This window comes from Dromaius novaehollandiae, chromosome 4 (assembly GCF_036370855.1).
Source record: "Dromaius novaehollandiae isolate bDroNov1 chromosome 4, bDroNov1.hap1, whole genome shotgun sequence".
Taxonomy (NCBI): Eukaryota; Metazoa; Chordata; class Aves; order Casuariiformes; family Dromaiidae; genus Dromaius; species Dromaius novaehollandiae.
The window spans coordinates 34,815,110-34,834,496 of NC_088101.1; the positions used below are offsets into that span (position 1 = coordinate 34,815,110).

The window sequence follows — 19,387 nt, forward strand, 5'->3', positions numbered from 1 at the left end:
GAGCCACTGCCTCTCATGGGAACAAATTTTTATGGGCCAGCTCCCCCATAGCAACTGCATGAGTGCAAATTTTACCTCAGAACACAGGCAGTTGTGATAGCACACCTTGCTCACAGAAAGGGGTAAAATGACCGCAAATAACAGCACACACCTGAGTAAGTACTTACCACACAGCAGCTAATCACAGTAACCTGGAACTTTACCACCTGCACGTGGTAACTACTCAGGTGTGCCTAGGGGGTGGCTAACCGGAATTCAAGGGACCTACCAGGCACTGAGCAAATGCTGGGGCAAGCAGGCAGCGAGAGAGGGGAGGGTTTGCGCCAGCTACGCCCTGCCCCTGCCTGCCTGCCTGCCTTCCGCAGGGCCGGGCAACCCCCGGGGCCTGCCTAGGGCCAGCGAGGGAAGGGGCCGGCGGCAGCGCTGGTGCGAAGCAGCAGGGCCCCTCCCAGCGCTGCTCACGGCAGGCGACGGGGCGCTGCCCGCACACCCGCCGAGGAAGTTCAACTGCTCCTGTCGCAGGAGACTTAACACAAAATGGGGTCGGCCCCCGCCCCGCTCTCCCCGCACCCCAGGGGGGGCCCGCGACGGCCGGCGCCGCGCCCGTTACGGCTACCGTTAGCGCTGCTGTCACCGCGGCCGTTACGGCTAGCTACCGTTAGCGCTGCTGTCACCGCGACCGTTACGGCTACCGTTGGCGCTGCCGTTGCCGCGACCGTTGGGAGCGCGCGCCGCGCCGCGGCGGGTGTGGGGGGGGGCGCCGGGGCGGTGCAGGAGTGCTGTAAACCAGACTTGGATGCGACTCAGATAACCATCTTTTATTTATTTTATTTTTTTGTTTTGTTTTGTTTTTCCTTTTCTTTAAAAGTGGTATGTTAACATCAGGTCTTTTCTACATTTTCAGAGCTCTGTATAGGTCTTAAAAGGAAATAAGCAATGCTTAATGTACAAAGTAAAAACAGAAAACTAGAAAAATCTGAATAAAATGGAGCAAGTTGCTGTCAGGGATACAGTACAAATTAGTAATTAGACATCATCTGAAGTGCAATACCACTGCAGTAAGGATGAGTTAAGGGATGAAATAAAAATACTCTATTTTAAACAAAGAGTGTATATATATATATATTTATATGTATATATTTTACAGATAGTAGACCCAATGATATCTGTAGAATTGTAAAAACATATTTACAAATAACCTTTTTTTTTTAAAACATTACATATACATCAGCACCATAGTAAGAAAAAAAAAAAACCCAAACAACCCCCCCAAACCTATTAAAATCTACCTCTCTAGTACTTGGTCCCAGTACGGAGTATTTGGAGGAAGCTTTACAACGGCAGCAGAGGCTCAGTCTTCATCGCCGGGTACTCAGCACAGCCCGTCTCTCTCTCACGAGCAGGACTTGCCGTGGTGCTGCTGCGCGGTGGTTGCGAGCCGGTGGCGCGCGGTTCTGGGCCGGCAGGAGCAGCTCTCGTAGCTTGCCTGCCCCTTCCTTTGATGCTAGTCCGACTGAGACCCGCTCACCCACAAGATGCTCGTGGACTGAACACTTTGGCTGGTACTCTCTTTTTATGGATTGGGGGCCCAGCCCAGCTCCCACTGAAGAGGCAGGCGGACGGATCCCTGCCGTCTCCAGTAGGGGCTGGGATAGGTCCTTGCACTGTGTTTTAAAAAGGTGTTAGCTAAAAGAGTTTTAACTAAAGCATTTTAAAAATCTCGCGCAGTCCGGGCAAGCTGGATATATAACCGATTTGATAGCTCGCCTTGACTCGCTAATCCACGTTAAAAGTGCAGCTTCTCCTGTCTACACACTAGCATTTAAAACGGATACTTGCCCTAGTCTAGGTAAGCCCTGCGAGGGGTTACTGCACAACAGGGAGCCATCACAGGGTGCCGAGATGGCTCCAGGCTCACTTTATTCCCACTTCTTAATGTGATGTGTATCTGTGCTCCACAGAGAAAGGAAAGGACTTGAAAACGCAAGGTACCAAGCCCCTCTGCTCCCATGGATTTCAGTGGCTCAGCGCTTTACAACATTGGGCCCAAGGAAAGCAACATACAAAGAGGCAACCGGTAGCTGAATAGTCAGTATTTGTAGTTGTACAGTAGAGACATTTTCACTACAGAGCATGTGTTATGGTTCACAGAGACTAGTGTTAGGCCTGAGGTTTCCAAACTAGCTGGACTGTTGACCACTGTTAATGTCCTTTATGTACCACTACGTACCCTGGATCACCAGCTCTCAACTGAAAACACTAACAAGGTGATAGGTTTCTGTGGACAACTTACCTCGGCCTCCGACTGCAGCTTGGGAACCACTGCTTTAGACATTCAGCCGGCATCTCAATATTGTAAAAGACATATCACAACTTTATTACAGTGCTGCTCAGCACAGGTCCACATTTACCCTGGGAAGAGATAGTAGTATGTCTCTATTGCCTAAAAGCTTATCTGGGCAGACCCTGTGATTGTTATAACTAAATAAATTATTCTACCCATTCATGAATGTTCTTTACAGTAGTCCTTCCTTGATTCCTGTTTTTCAAATACTGCAGTGAATTTTATTCCAGCAAACCAGAGAGATTAGACCAAACATCTGCTTAAAACAGAAGATGAGGTTGCATGTGACAAATCAAGAGCCCAGAAACAGCACGGTTATAATATCTGCTGATCTTGCACTATTGAAGAGGAGAAGAGAAATCCATTCTGGGCACCAAACTCTCCCTGTTCATTTGCTCATGCTGGTTTTCTCCTCCCCTTCCTGCCCCTTTGTGGTGGCTGTTGCTCACCTGAAAAGAAGTGCAGTGGCCTTACTTTGTTTTACACTGAAAGGTAAGAGGGAAAAAAAGCAAACTGAAAATACACTGGGGAGGAAGGAGAAATGGGGACCTGCTCAGGACCTATGCTGACATCTCTGGGTACCTCTTAGCCCTTTAACACCATTCCTAGCTGCTGTTCCCCACCCCCAGGCAGCAGAGACATGCTGAAGTGCTCTGACAGAGAAGCACTATTGCAAGTCCCAAGGGGACTAAATAGCTCATTAAGTTAACTCACCCACCTAAGCATCTCCAGTAACAGTCCTGTAATCAGACTGTCCTTCTCACTGTACTGCCAAATTTATGTTCTGCTACATCTTTATTGGATTTTTAGCACTCTGCAGTGAAAATGGTGAGCTCTCCGTGACTGTTTAGGTTTGTCACATGTGTGCTGCACATTCCCATGTGACATCCCAGGGCAGGCCTTGTGGGCCTGACCGTGGCTCACCTGAGGCCTGCTTACACCCAGGGTTAAGCCTGTTTCTGATCAGGGCCTGTGCAATCACCTGCAGACTTCTTTAGGCTTCACTCCTAGGTTTTTTCATCCAGTGCCCTGAAAGTTGCAGTGTTTACAGTAAAATGAGGTGGGAGATACTGGGACCACCTCATACCACTGTGCAATGGGGAAACACCGACTCTACCCAACCAGAGACATCAGCTGGCTTTTCCAGTTTCCCCGTCCTGCTCCACGCACATGCAGCGGATGCTGCTGTGCAATGGAGACTACTTGGTGGAAGTCTTGTGATGCTGGTGTTTTCAGCATCACCTGAATCTTCCAAAGTTGGCTACAGATCAGCTCAGTTTGCACGATTAAAAATAAAATAAAACAAACAAAATAACCCCAAACCAAACCAACTCAAACGAAAAGACAACAATCCAAGGATGGAGAGAATATCCAACTTTCTCTTTTTTTTAAAAAAAATGTAACAACCAAAGCTCCAGACTATACAAGCCCGTTCACTGGGGGTTTCCAAACAACTCATCAAGTTCTTGTATCCACTCATCCCCTGGTCCGCTCTTAATGATGGAGTCCACAAGGTCTGTGCCCTCTCCTAAACTCGAGAATGACCCCCCTGCTCCTTCATTACTGTAATTGTAAGATATGTCCTGAGTGGGATTCCTCTCGTAGGCCTGGCCTTGGCTGCTCTGAGCAAAGTTGCCACCCGGCATCTGTTGTGTAGGAGGCTGACTAAAACCAGACATAGTGGGGACCCCTTGGCTTATTGCAGGCATAATCATTGGCCTGGCCTGGCTGGTTCCTTGTTGCAGCAATTGTCTCCCCATTGCTGGGTTCAGGGCTCTTACTGTTCCACTAGCGTCCACGACTGTCTGATTAAGTCCCTGTGGAAAATGTTGCTTGGACAGCCTTGGCTGCCCAGACTGCATTGGGTACGTTGTACCGTTATTGAAAGGCCCGATTTCACTGCTAGTCCTTCCGGGTATACCTTGTAAGCCTCGCTGCTGCCAGTTTTGTGTTCCTTGAGGGACAGTCCCCATCAGGTTTTGAAGTCGTGGTGCTTGTGGCCTGGGTAAGACCTGGCCCACAGGTCCTTTCATCTGCTGCTGATGTTGGGGAAGAGCAGAGTTTACCAGCATGTTCTGACCAAAATTGCTGACCATTCCCACCGCTTGTCCAGAGGCAGGCTGCCTCGTGCCCTGGCCTGTGTTATGTGCCATGTTCATGCCACTTTGGTTTGGGTGCTGCAACATTTGGCTCATCCCTGTGCTCATACTGTACATTCCTGGCTGGCTGGAGGAGGCGTTGCTGTAAGGAGCCATGCCCATGTCTGACTGGCCTGCTGTTGTAGGCAGCGCGCTTGGGTTCTGGGAGGGACCCATTGCCATCATGCTCGCGTTCTGAGCCATCATTCGGGACGTCCTCATGCTCTGGAGTGCTGCTTGGTTTCGCACAGCTGCCATATCCTGGGGAGAACCTACACCAAAAAGCGGGGAAGGTAAGAAAAAAATACAACTTTGTAAATCTTAATTAACACATCTTTGCATAAGAGAGAATCTGTAGGAGCCTCCTGCATCACAGTAGGATTCCAGATTGCTGTGCTTTTTGAGTGAATAAATTATCGTTTCATGTGAAGGTTAGCAGAGAGCTAGAAGGTTCTCCATCCTTGGGAGGTATACTTGTGACTAGCCTACTACTAGTCACACTTCAGAGGTTATGTGTTGCCCACATCATTCTGACTGCCTCAGTCCTCAGCTGCAAAGTCCCCTTTCCTTGAGGCTGAGAGACAACACAGCTTGAGTATTACCCTAAACAGCAGTCGCTGATCATATTATATATTCAATTTGTGAAGTGGGACACTGTTCAGTAGAGAATACTATCAATACGGACCACCAGCCTAATTTCCCATAAGGCCTAAAATGGGGCTGGCGAGGTTAAAAGACCAATGATTTACTCATTAAGCAATTCTCAATTATAAAAATTTTAGTATTTGTACCCAGAAGCATTCATGGCTTCAGGTTCCTGAAGTAACAACGCAACCTGATTCCATGTGTGATGCATGAGTCCACAGAGAGTCCTATTTCAAAAGTGAATTTGAGGCTTTCTTTTTCTGTGTGCTTTTTTCCCAGGACCAGTGACAATGTACCATCTCCTCCACGCAAAAAAATCAGTCCATAAGACTTTTTAAAGTCATATACACACACTGTAATTCAGTAGTAGTAATCTTCCTCAGAGAAGCCTGATCCAGCTTCTATCGAGCAAATGAGAAAACTTTCACTGGCCTTCAATGGAAGCAAAATAGCTGGACTTCAGTTAACTATTTGAAGCTCTCTCTTAAATATCTCCATTGTCTTTCAGAAGTAAGCCTTGAAAATGGAAATGTCAGACTCAGAAGGCCAATCAATTTTTTAATAGCTCAGGAGGCATAAATGAATGGATTTTCTATATCATTGTTACTGCTTAAGTCTATGGAAAGAAGAAAAATTGTTTTTTGTGGACATTTAAAGCAGAGAGAGTGTATCAGTGAATCAATATTATAAGCACGTTTTACTCTACGTTAGGCCAGTGATGAGAAACCAGAAAATCCTAACCTTGTTAAATTCCACACCATGGCAGATGACTGCACCACGCCTGGGTCTTCCTTTGTGGGGGGGAAGCAGGGGGGAACTTATCGATTTCTGGGAAGCCAATATACTTCTGTATTTACTATCTTTATTTAAAAACAATTACTGGAGCTCTGATTATGCCACAGGTTAATTGTGGTTTTGAGTCAATACCATAGCAAACTAAAACAATAAAATACTCTGCAGGTGAAGCTCCAAGAGAATGATGCAGACAGTTAATCCCAGCTCAAACATTATTAAATGTAAATATAAAAAGTTTCCTTAAGAGTCATAAGCTGCACAACAAAACCAGGATGTTCTTAAATCAGCCCCAGTTGTTCCTCAGCTGCGGATAACATACCAGGCCCTGCTATTATATTGTGTAGGTTTCCATGAGAAATGGGTATGGATAAAGGAAGTGCCATTCATACAGTTTTGCACATACAACAGAGTGGATGGCTACATTTCCTTTCTCCGACAACAGGTAAAACTTCTGGAAGATGCTTTCAGGTCAAATCTCCAACATATAGATAAATAAAGCATTTTGTAGCATTAAGAGAGACCATATGGATCTCAGCTGCACAGGGCAAATGTCGTGGCAGCTTTTACTATACCTATGCTATCAGTTAAACTGTTTTCTCAATGATTGGCACTTCTTTTTAATTTAGATCACCTCTTTCTTTCATGATTGGAAGATGTCACTTTTTACAATGACTCCAGCAAGTGCTCAAGTATATGAATAATGTTAAGAACGTATTTAATGTATCTTTAGCTATTTTTGAATTGAACTCAGCAGTTGAAAACCTCCAGAAGAGTCCCTATCAGCAAGTAGTTCACACTACTTTTGTGAGCTACTGTTTGACACAGCAGTTAGACAAGAAGTAGTTAAAAGAGAGATGCAACAGATTTTAAGGTTTTGGGCCACCTTCTGGTCTCACTTACTCATAACCTACTGCACTGGATTACATTCTTGTGACTAAATAGAAAAACAGATCAAATATTTATATTTAAATTAGCTCATTTATGAAAATGAATTCTTTGCTTGGTCAGATTAGCCTAAACCCTGTTCTACATTTCTTTTAAATAATAGATGTGAAGGCATATTTTCAAAAAAGCTTTAATATAGAAAATTTTACATATGAGTCTCAACTAATGTATGATGGTGCACACACATACATTTTGATTTTGCAGATGAATTATTGAGAGCATTTTCATTTCATATAGAATTTATGCTGCCAAAGATAGGAATTAGAAGATGATCTGTAGAGCTACCCTGTTAAAAACCAGCAGAAAAGCTGACTGTCTCTTCAATATCTGGATGCTGGAACTGCAATATGCTCACCTCACTTGTTTTTATTGCAGTTACCCGGCACTATCAGGAATACACAGCACAAGTGTGTCTTAGTCCTATGTATATTTAGAATCCATGCTTAGTGAGGACATTCAGCTGATGCTTTGTACTTAAAAAGCTCAGAATTAAGTTTTTTTCCTAAACCAAATTTTTCCCGTAATTTCTTCAATTATCTGCAAGCATACTGAAATAATCCTTGCATTTCTGAATTGATTTAAAAAAACCCTCTACCTTCATCTCTTACATTTCACTGTTTTTCCCCATACCTGACATTTATCAGACACTTCTGCCTAGTCCTCCAGATTAAGATGACCTCTCTGAAATTCCCTGCTCATCAAGTTAAACAAAGTGGGGAATGAAGAGGAGTAAAAGCAAGACAGGGTGAGAGACACTGGCTGAAAAAAAATATATATAATGAGAATGGGTCAGACAAGATAAATTCACAGAATCCAGAAGTCAAAGAGGCAGAACAATGGACAAATGAAAAATGCAGCTTTTGCTGAGGGGAGCAGAAAGGAAATTAGAAACTTAACTAAATATATAGAAGTTGGCAAAACCCTTTGGTAAAATACGTAGTATGTGCAAGTGCCTAACAGCCTGACCTCCTGCTCTGGCACACTGCTTAACCCCTGGTCTTCACAAAATGAATGAACTTTCATATGCCTGCTCTAGGGGCATATGCTGACTTTAATATGGGAAAAAGAATTTGACTTTTACCTTGAAACTGATTGACCTGTTGCACTGGATATGGGTTCCGCTGTTGCTGGAGATGCTGCCGAGGCAAATGTGACTGCTGCTGCAACTGCTGAAAATGAATGAGGAAAAAAAAAAAGCAGAAGAGAAAGAGATGATTAATTAATTAGCAAGCTAAGAAAGGGGCTGATGACAAAAGTACTGCAGCAAAACTGCAGTATTTCTTATCTAGCAAGCTGTTTTCGAGAGACAAGCAGACTCATTTGAAGAGTCCTTCTGAGAGCACTTGGGCTACGCAGCACATGGTCTCCTTTTGGTTCAAAAAGGAATAAGCACTGAGGCTAACATCAGCTCTCCTCACTTACAAGCTCTTCATCTTGACCTCTGAAGTACAAACTTAGCTATCTTCAGACTGAAAGAAGAGAGAAGAATAGGAGATAACTGCACACCTAGGTCTGAAGTGCAGCTGTAACCACACACCCTTTTCTTATCCCAGTCTTGCCAAGTCTAGAGATATGTATTCCTGGTACAAGACTTAGTCCAGCTCTGCATTCAAAATGCTCAGCTGCGAGGAACAGTGCATGCCAAACTCAATGCTGTGGCCTAGAACCATTCTCTAGCCAAAATAAAAAGGGCTATTAAGGCACTTTTTCTCTTCTGCTTCATTGAATGATATTTGAGGAGCAGGTGATGGCAAAATGCTTCCGTCCCTTGATCCAGCTCACGCTGGTCTTCTGTCATTGTTTTCTACGAATACTCATGCATTTAAAACACAATCAATGGTTGATTATAAAAACAGAGTGTGTCTATCAGTGCTTTCAAAGACTAGGGCATATTTGACTAAGCAGTTAATGTAAGGACATATCCTGTTGTTTCATCAGCAGACTGTACAAATGCCGTGTCCAAAAGCAAGGCTGAATAACAAGGTAAAGGGAATGGCAAAGATGGGAAAGAAGCAAACACTAAATCCCTGTGTTCAAAAATGTTTGTTACAAACTATCAAAAAGATAAAGGGAACCTTGTTAGGCACAAAGCACCTGAAAAGCCGGGTGCTTGAGGACTGTGACTCCATCACTTTTCATCTATGTCCAACACATTTAACAGCACAGTCCTGAGGCTCTTCAACACTTTTAGGCTTGTCTTCCACAGTCAAGTCAGTGACTGGCTTGTGGGTTCATGGACTCGAAGTGGCCTAGCCCATGTGAGAGCATTACTGCATCCTCATTCTTCTGCACTTGCTCACCTCTGACCCTACTCATGCATCTCTTCCCTGAATATCTCGAGGAGTGTCCTCCTTGCTCACTATGGGAGAGTTTTTTCCATTTCCCAAGAGGACTGTAGGAAGAAGAAGAGATGACTAGAAATATTTCAATGGTAGCACAACAAGAACAAGTTCTAGCTCAAATTAAAACAGACCCCAGATTTAAACCTGTATCCCCCCAGCAAGGGAGGCGAAGCAACTATTGACCTATCACAACATTTTCTGGGTGGAAGTTAAGGGACAACAAGTTTTAACTTAGGTATGAGCTTACATTAACTGATCGGTGTGACTTTCCACTGACTTTCTCCTGTGTTGCAAACCACAGCTGGATTAAACATACATAGGACATTACCATTCAGGCCAGGCAATTTAACATCCATATTGCCCAGGTCTGAGACCCCCAGGAGCCATGTGAGAGACTCTAAGTGCAGCAGTTCCACACTGCCACTGTAAGCGGTGATTTCACTCTTGTCCCACTTCTGCCTCCAGTTCCTGCCTTGATGCTGCCTTTCCCTTGAGCTAACATAACCATTTGTGCTACTGTCTGATAAACCAGTTGAAGGAATTTATCTGGGTAAATACTTTTTTTTTTTTTTTGCTAGGTTACTTTTAACCTATGTCAAATCTTTGTTCCAGATCACTGCATAGCTTTTGCCAGTGCAAGACATCAGAGGAAGGGGAGAGCAAAACCAGCTCTTGTGGTAGCAGAGTCTGCTTCTGCCAGGCTAAAAGCATTAGGAGGTAACAGGTAAGAGCTTAACTGTTCCAGTGTCTAAAACCACATGCAACTGTCATGCTCCCTGCTGGCAACAGAGGTAAAATTTGCCAAGCTAATGGTAAGACTGAGGCAGATACCTCTTCTTTGGTAACGGTGGCTGAAATAGCATGATATAAGCCACAGAGGAGGAATTATCAACAATAAAAGGAAGGGCTGGTGCTGCACTGTGCCTCACACTCATGTTCTCATACCAGCATGTGCTGCAGGGCCTGAGACATGGAGATACCATACCTGCTCTGCTAGGATCTGCTGCTGCTGCTGCCTTTGCTCCCTCAGAAACTGCTGCTTCTGCTGCTCTATCACGTGGAGCTGGGCCCTCTGCTCAATCAGCATCTGCTTCATGATGGCGGCTTGCGGCTGGTTCCCCAGGAAGGTGGGAGCCCCAGGGCTGGAGCCCGCGACCACGCTGCCGGAGCCCGGCGGGACGGCGGGCTGCATAGGCCCTGCGGTCCGAGACAACCCCACCTGGTGCTGCTCCTGCGCAGAGAGAGGGAGACGGCCCCGTTATCCAGTGCGCTCCGCGGGAGGGAAAGTACAGACCACGAGCAGTAAGCAGGGAGTCTGTGCGCGAGGATGGGAGCTTGGAGAAAGTAAGTGTCTTTGGAAAAACCTAGGCTACTTTACAATTCATTAATATCAGAAATAGTTAAGTTGTGTACTTGGTTTATTTTATTAGGGATATGTAACTTTCGAGTCAGGTTGTTCCAAGTTTTTTCTCCATCATCATGGAAACCAGATTTTCCCCCCTTTTTTCGCTTCCTTCCCCTTCTCCGTAATAAAACTTTCACACAACCCTCTGCCAAACTCCATCGCCTGGGCGGAGAACCCGCGCAGCGGCCGGAGCCCCGCCGCGGCCCGCCGGCAGGTGGCGCTGCCCGCCCGCCCGCCGCCCCGCGCCGCCCCGGGGGGGGGAGGAGGGGGGGGGGGAGGAAGGGCTCTCCGGGCCTCCGCCCTGCGCGGCCTTGGCGCAGAGGCCTCCCGGGGGTCACTAGCGGGGTAATCCCGGGATTACCGCCCGGCGCCCCCCGCGCAATCCGGCGCTGCCCTAAAGCGTGGGCGTTTTGCTGGAAAGAAGCGCTTACGGGAGAGAAATAAAAGCAGCCGCGTGCCCGCTCCAGCGCCGCGCCGCGCCGTGCCCAGCGAGGCGGCCGCCCCGCCGACAGCACCCCGGGTCCCTGCTACCCGCTCTGGCACCGTTCACACCGCTGTAACGCGAGGCTGTCCCAGGGCTGCGGGAAGGCAAACAACGGAGCCCGGTGCCTCTCGCGGGTGCTGGGGAGAGACCCTCGCCTGGGAAAGGAGGGCCAGCAGGGCCGTACTTAACGTAATCATAATTTGGGGGGGTGGTTACAAAGCCGTAGGTTAGAGGCACATGTTTGCCCGGTGTTTATCCTGCGTTCTCCTTCGTCTAAAACAGATGATGGATTTTCTTTTCTCCTCTGCCTGCTTTTAACGCGATGCTGTCTGCTCACCTCCTAATCACCCATACGTTTTCCCCCTCTTGCGACAAAGAAAAGCGTTGTCCCTCTCCCCGGCGGAGGCACCGGGGCAGCCTCAGCGACTCCAGGTCGCCCCCTCGGCTGGCACGGAAAACTCCAATTCCCGGTGGCAGCTCGTGGGCCACATGCCCCCTTCAGCAGGGAGGCGGCCCCAAGCACCGTGCCCGGTCTGGGCGCCCTCTGCACCCAGCGCTGGGCACTGCCCCCTCCCATGCCCGGCCTCAGCACTTGGCCAGCGCCCAGCCCTGCGCGCAGCAGACTGGGGTGCACTGGGGCTCCCCATGGTGAGGGACAGGTGAGCACCGCTGTGCTCGGCCTGAGCTGGCTGCCCGTAAGACAAGAAGCTGTGCAAGAGGAGCTCCTCAGAGCAGGACCTTCTTCCTTCAAGTGTTTGGAAAGCCACTAGCACATACAGACTTGTGGTGATACAAGTGCTCTTAACCTCTGCTGTGCTACTTAACCACTGTCCCAGCACGGCAAAGGGCTACTTGCTCAGCAGGGCTGGTCTTAACGTTGCCTCCGGATTGTTTTATAGAGGTGGTTACTCATTCAAAAGCACTAATTTGATGGAAAGGGCCCATATCTCTTTAGGATCCTCTGCAAAAGGCATTCCAGGGTGAGGTTTAGATTCTTCTGCTTCATGGATGGTCTGAGTTATGCCAATGACTGAGTGATTGGAAAAGTATAGAAAAGTGATCTTATGACCCCCAAAGCCCCACCAACGGAAGGGTTAAAATCAATGTTTGAGTGTAGCTTGGGAAATTAGGATCAGCCTTTCTGCATGAAGGTCAGGTTTTCAAGGACTCTTTTGAGGAAATAACAAGAAAATACAATTTGTCCACATCTCTACTTTGCACAGATATTCCCTGAAGGGCTCTCTGCTGAAAGGCGGCTCTCAGATATTTAGGTTCTTTCTCTTTTCAACATATGCCCCGGTCTGAAAGTTTGTTCTCCCCTATTCTTTCCACCTCCTCTGCCACCCCTCTCTCACGCTGCCCTTTCCAGATGGGTCAAACACTGGCGCTGTGCTGTAACTGCAAGGGCTGGGTCACCTGCATGGGGAAGGCGGCAGCTGCCAAAGCTTGCAAGCAGCCTGTGTCAGGGAAATGCAGCCCACTAATGATCGTTCGGCTGCTCTCGAACTGAGCCCTTTTACTCACCCCTGTCTGCGAGCTCCCTCTTTCTGTGCTGGGGGGCGACATCAGTTCCCTCCAGCAAAGCTCACTGTAAAGGTATTTTCCTGCCGCTCCGTGTTCCTCCCCCTAGCTCTGATGGAGTCATCAAGCTAAAGATTGCATAACTGATGCACAGGACTATCTTGTGTTATACTGGGAGACGGGCCAACTGCTTCCATTTATAGACAAAAGCAATGCCACGCTGCCAAATAATGGAGCCCTTTGCTGCAGCCACTACAAGGAAAAAGAGAAGGGAAAAAAAATCGGGAGCCAGAGGGCATGCTGTGAAGTGACATCACTAGGAGCTTCCTCACCAAGCCTCAGTGCACAGCTGCCTTTGGGGCTGCAGCCGAGTCCTGACTGAATCCGCTTCAAAAAAACCTTATTGCAGAACTACTGTCCTGGCTCTTACATACACACACACACAGATGGAGCAGAGGGAAAAAGCCACCCCAGGGGTAATGCCGCAGGAGGCACTCACTTCTGTATCACGTTACGTTATAAGTTAATTCCAGAGTTGGAAAAGGAAGAAAGCTTTGAAAGAAGCTCCGCCAGCTGCTGTGAATCCGGTGCACTCTGCAACAGCTGGAGGAAATATGAAGATTAGCACAAAGGTGTTACTTCCGCTGTTGTGTTTAGCCATTTCTAGGTACAAGAGTTTACCTATTCATAGGGGAAACTTCCTGTTTCCAGTTTCAGTAACAGATATAAAACCAGGCTTTCTTCATCAAGCCACACCACCACCCTCCTGCCTGGAATATTTCTGCTCCTTTCCACTTCTTCTGGCCAAAGCTCTTCCCGAATAATGATGAAAGGCTCCACTGACATCATCGGCAGCAGCACCGGCCCTGTGTCCCAAAACCAGGAGCACTGCCCAGGGAGAGAGTCTCTGCACATGGGAATGTGCTCCTTGAACGTGGGAGCAGAGCTCTTCACCAAGAGCCACCCCAGTGGCCGGGCGCTGCTGCTGCTGCCGCCTCTGGGGATCGTCAGCAGCCAGGGGACAACCCGTCTCCTTCCCTCGAGGCTCCGTGCTTGTGTGTGTGCGCACAGGCATACGGGGGTGCCCTGTATGGGTGTACACGTGCAGTGCCTGAAAAGAGCGAGAAGATATGCTGAAATGGGAATTACATGGTGTATTTGCAGCCTGTCTCTCACCAGCCTGTTACACCTCATAAGACAGTACAGCAAGACTTCTTATTTTCACTCCGGCTCTTTGCAACACCACCCAAGCCACCGTGTGCTACTTGCACGCTCCCCAGTAGCTGTGTGCTGACCACGGTGGCAGAGGCATAGAGACACGCGCTCCGGCTGGGAACAGCGGAGCTGCAGCTCTGCTGCAAGGTCCTCACCCAGAGGAAGGCCAAGCCCCGGCCGGCTCCGAGGTCAGTTGCATAAGCGAGAGCGGTGCCAAGGCATTCCTCCCCGGGCTTAACCGCGCCGCAGAGCCAGTTCAAATGCACATGCTGCACCCGATTAAGTCTCCCAGAAACAGCAGCGCATCCCGGCAGCGCACAAACCCTGCCAGGGTCCCTGCTGTCTTTGCATGCTGAGGGACAAGCTTTTAAAATAGCCCAGGGGCAGAAACAAGTACTCGGCACCTGTGAGTAAAGCCAGATTTTGAAAAAGCCAGGCTTCCATTCACGGAGCCAAAGAAGAGCCTGATTTTCCAAAATGGCCAGCATGACATGTTTGGACAGGTTTTTATAGTTGCAGAGCACCCAGTGAGATGAACTTTTGTAGGGATCTAGTTGCTTATTTAGTGCCTAAATGGGAGCTGACCTCTGTTGAAAACCTGATCCTTAAGTTAAGTGAAAGAAGCACAGTGTCCTCCAAACACATTTCCAGGGATCAAGGGGAACGAGGGGATCCTCCTCGGGGGCTCAGGAGGGGTGTGCATGTACGTACGGCACACATTAAACATAAGCAGCTTTAAAAGAGGAGGGGGGGGTGGAAAAGGTATTTTCCTCCTTATCTCAAACCTTACATGCCTCTTCCTCATCCTTCTGTGATTTATTCCTTCTCTGTGTCATTTGTTCTCCTAACTAGAGTGAAAAGCAATCACACAATTTTCTTTTAGAACAAGCAGAGCAACCACAGCTGCTGCCCTGCAAGGTACAGGATACCCTGGACAGCTGGGTACACGTAAGCGCGGGCAGGGAAAGGCCGGGATGGCTCATCAGCCCCTGCGCACTGGCTTGCCATCAGAGCTACCGGAGAGCGCGAGCCCGCTCTGGCTCTGCTGGCAGCAAGGGGAGCAGAGCAGGGCCCCAGGGAAAAGGGGGTTACGTCGTGCAACCGCTGGCAGCAAGCGAATGAGGCCGGTATTGCGCGTCTAGGAACAAGCATTGCCCAAAACGCCCAGGGAAGCAGCGTCTCAGTGTGCAAAATGGACAAACAATCACATGTGAGCTCCCTGTGCCGTTCTGTGGTACGTGAACTAATGCAATCCTTGAATATATAAAGAGTGGAATAGCAAATAGAAGCCAGGAGGTGACTTCATCCTGCATATTGCATTAGAAGAACGATACTAGAAAAATGTATACAATCAGATGTCTACATTTTAGCATCAGAGCAGAAAAAGAAGTCACAAAAATGATGTGAGGCAGCAAGTGTCTTCCAGTGAGTGACTTAAAGAGCTCAATCCATTTAGCTTACCACAAAGAAAACCGAGGGATGCTTTGACCATGGCACATAAAAATACCTTCACGAGGAAAGAAATGCTTTAAAGAGTTCTTTTATCTAGTGAAGAAGGCAAAACCAGATACAAGGGCTGGAAGCTCAGACAGATTCAAATCAGAAACAAGAATCACATTTTTATACCATGATTTCATTACCCCTCAGAAATGGCAGATCTCCATTTTTTGATGTCTTCAAAGATGACAGCCTTTCTGGATAAACACAACTTCGTGGTGCAATTTAATGGCCTGTGATGTACAAGATATAACAGCACTATCTGACCTTACCTCTAACACAGCTCTACCTGCTGCTCCCCGGCACCTGCAGAGTCAGCTGGCACTTCTGCACCACACTGCTTCCTTACCCTGCGGCTCTTAGGTACTGCTTGTGTGTGTATTCAGAAAAGGAGGGGTCTCCAGCCTATTTCTGGGATGAAAAATATTACTGTGTTTCTGTATACTGTGTCACAGTGAAACCTCACCTGTACGCAGTGTTTTCAGAGCTGGCTAAAAGCATGCTCCTACATTTTCCCAGAAATATTCCTAATAAATGCTTTGTAATGTTGTTACTTATTGTGTCTGGCAGGGATCTTAATCCCTCTCTCTAAATCAGGCAGCCCAAAGCAAAGCCACCTTTAGCAGAGTGGCACCATCTGACTGACGAGGGGAATTAGAAATCCATTCATTTCAGACTTTTTTTCTTTTCGCCTTCAATGAGCCAACATGCAGGATGAAGGGATAGAATATGCTGTTTTACAACTCTGAATCCACCAAGAGGCTCTGCAAAGCGGATTGCTTCACCTATTTCCTCTGTCATCCAGTCTCAGGGAGGGGCTACAAATCTCTCCGCTCTCTCTGGGCCCCCGGTTGCCATGGTCTTTCATATGGTATCTGAGCGAACAAGATCCCTCTGACGTTTGACACTAGACCTCTGCATGCAGCCAATTTGTTTTCCTTTCACCTCCCTTCCACTGCTTCTCTCCTCCCCATGTCTTCGATGCAGTTTATTCTTTCCACAGAACAAATACCATCCGTCAAACTATATTTCTGTGTATTTGTTTGTTCATCAGAGAGAGCAATGTCTTTATTTTTGGTGACAAAGTATGCAACGAAAGACTCTAAAATGAGCAAATCGTTTTCTAATGCCATTTAACAGCTAAAGACCATCAGAAGTTCATCTCGGAGAATGCAAGGCCAAATGGTTGGTAATTTTACCCTGTGGCTTGTGGTCCTGGAAACCCTGCCTCCAAATGCTGTTATTGTTTGTTAGCACCGACTTCTGCTTCAGCACCAGAGTTGGGATTTGCAAACCCCACATTGTACAGGTGGGGTTCAGAAATGCACCATTTTAACAGAGTGCTGTTGAACTTTAACCAGCATAATTAAAATAGGAGCATTTCCTTTATTACACATAGCATCTCTGATGTTTTCCCTCCTCCCCCAAGAAAGCGACCTTTGCGGGGAAAGGCATTCTTGCTTTTCAGTTTCGTTTATCCTCTGTTTCAGCAGCCGGTCGCAAGCTGGAGAGCACAGTGGTACAATGGTTGGGACTGAGTATGGAGGAGGAAGTGGTCCTTCATCTCAGATAATTAGCTGGCTTGTAACTGCAATTTTTTATTGGCTTTAGAAAAAAGAATCAGCCCAAATTAAACCTGAAATAGTCTGTTTGCATACATCTCTGAAATATAGGGAGAGGTTTCCTCAAATATTTCTGAAGTGAAAAACTAAGATGAACTCTGCTTATCGGCTTTGAAGAGTTACAGCCCCAATGCAAGCAGAGCCTGGTGCGAAGGCTGTGGCCACCACTGGATGCCTGCGCAGCTGCCGCGCGAGGCGAACCTGCTGGGGTGACTGTGTCGCTGCGGCCGTGCCCCGGCGGGGACAGGCTGCACGCGGCGCGGGTTCGCATCCGTGCCACCGGCTGGCCCGGAGGAGCCGAGCGCTGAGCCGGCACAGTCCCCTCGCGGATCTGGCAGCTCCGCAAGGCAACCGAGGGCAGCTCCTAGTGCCGCCACCCAAACTGCTGGAGCAGCAGTGAATCCACACAGCTCGTCAGTCTCACCTTCTCTTGACCAGTTTGCACCAGGGCTTTTCTCGAGGGCAGAGCTCACGGAGGGCGCTGGACCCTCAAGCTGGCGCCTTCTAAAAACTCCAGTGCTAAAGGTTTTAGCTTTAATCAATGCCTGCTTCGAGCGCACCCGGGAGCAGAAGGGAGGAAAGCTAATGCAAAGCATAAGCATAATCACGGTTAGAGAGCCCCTGAGAAGGGGAGAGAAGAAAAATGGAAGATGAAAGCAGGCAAATGGTTTAAACAAACAGTTGCACAGGGCCAATGAAAAGGGGGAACAAAGGGAAAATGACACAATAAAAATAAATGCTATAAGAGAAAGAAAAGCTTCCAGCACATACGGAAAAAATGTGGAGCCTGGAAAAAGCGCAGGTACCAGGCAAAGATGCTTTAATGGAGTCCTCTAGCAGCAAACGCTGAACTATTACCAGGCAGGCCCATTCCCTCTAATGGCCCGAGCCTGTACCACATTATCACCCTGTGCCCCCACAAAGCTGCTGGTTGCGGAGGTATTTTGCAGAGCCCAGCCCCAGCTTGCGCCTGCGCCAGGTTGCAGCATTTTTCTACTCTAGGTGAAATTTTGTTAAAATTCCCCGCGGTTGTTTTGTTTGAGCATAAACAAAAGGTATTTTTCACACTTAAGGCCATTTTTTCAGATCCTTTTCTCTGTGCTGTGATAAATGAAATCCCTTTCATTTTTAGAAATTCAAACTTGGCACTTGCGCTGATCCTCAGCAAGAAGCATGTAATTTGCCAAGCCTGAAAGGATCCTGGCTGAGAAATAAACACACTGGGCCATATGCTCTCTTTCCCGTATGCAGAAGGCAACTTACCTCAAAAACTGGTAAGAGGCTGCAATTGCCCCACATTGTTGCTTCTGCCAACGCAGAAAATCCACACAAAAATTCAGTGCAAAGGTTTGGGGCTCTCACAAAGTAGCCGTGCCTCTGCCTGCCCTCAGGGCCCTCTCCTGCACCCTCCCTGCACGGCCACTGCCTCTGCCTCTGCCTCTGCCTCTGCCTCTGGCTTCCGTCCTGACAGAAATGCAGCAAGGGCTCAGGGAGCGCGCCCGCCACATCTCTGTGGCTCACAGTAAAGCTCCAGTATCTTTACTGGTATTTCCCGGCACAACCTGCTTTGCAAGCAAACACTCCATGTAGCGCAACTGTTCCTTTAGGACGCCTTCCTACCTCATCCACGCCACGCCACCATGGGAGGAAGAGCACACACCACAGGGACCGGGAAGAAGGGAGGACCTCCTCCTGCTCCCCGTCTCCTCACTGAACAGCAAAGGCAAGGGCTGTGCCCGTAAGGAACACGGGAGGAGGCTGTGCGACATGCGTGCAGCACCTTGCTTTTCTGGGGGGCTCAAGCAGATGATAATTGTGACTGACCAGCTATAAAAGCCCCAAAGCAGATACAGTGGTGCTTATTACGAACGCCGCCTCTCTGCAGGTGGTATTTCCACCTAAAACCAAGAGCCAAATGTTTCCAAATGGTGGCTGGCAAGACCGAGGGAAGTGGTCTTCAGCTGCAGCTGCCCAGCAAAGCCACGTTAGCTTAGCTGTGGTTTCAAATAATAGCTGCTGATAAGCAGAGAGGACTGGGATGGCCAGGCTTGGGATTTCATGAGCTAGTTCTTTCAACATCCTTGAATCAAGGCTACCCAGATCACCCAGTTACAGTACTTGAAACTCTTTTGATTTTTCTTCCACCTTGGATGTGGTCTTTGTGTTTCCATTAGCCATCTGGTCTTTGTTTTGACATTCAGCCTTTTCAGCCGTAATGAAAACTGAGACAAGGAATTCTGATTTGGGCTATGCCTACGTTGTCTTTAATCTTGACATGCTCGTCACTGCATGGTTCCTCCTGTCTCTCTTGAGCTCTCTTTTATTTATATGGCTAAGGAAAGCTTCACTATTGTTTTAATTTCCTTTGCAATGCCTAGCTCAGCTTGGCTTTTGGCAATTCTGACTTTATCCCTGAACGTCTAAGGTCTCTAAG

The 19,387-nt window shown here is 47.8% G+C and overlaps 1 protein-coding gene across 4 annotated transcripts in view; it reads right to left on the reverse strand.

The window, feature by feature from the left end:
- Nucleotides 1-803: 803 nt before the first annotated feature.
- Nucleotides 804-19,387, reverse strand: part of MAML3 (mastermind like transcriptional coactivator 3) — a 323,572-nt gene continuing 304,988 nt past the window's right edge. For 2 of the 4 annotated variants that reach the window (XM_064510728.1, XM_026106136.2), the window contains 3 exons: nt 10,195-10,440; nt 7,949-8,036; nt 804-4,754 (listed from right to left, as the gene is read on the reverse strand). In XM_064510728.1, coding sequence (XP_064366798.1) covers nt 3,778-4,754; nt 7,949-8,036; nt 10,195-10,440 — 1,311 coding nt within the window. In that variant the 3' untranslated portion in view covers nt 804-3,777. The remainder of the gene's footprint in view (nt 4,755-7,948; nt 8,037-10,194; nt 10,441-19,387) is intronic. The other 2 variants (XM_026106137.2, XM_026106138.2) reach the window with 2 other exon arrangements.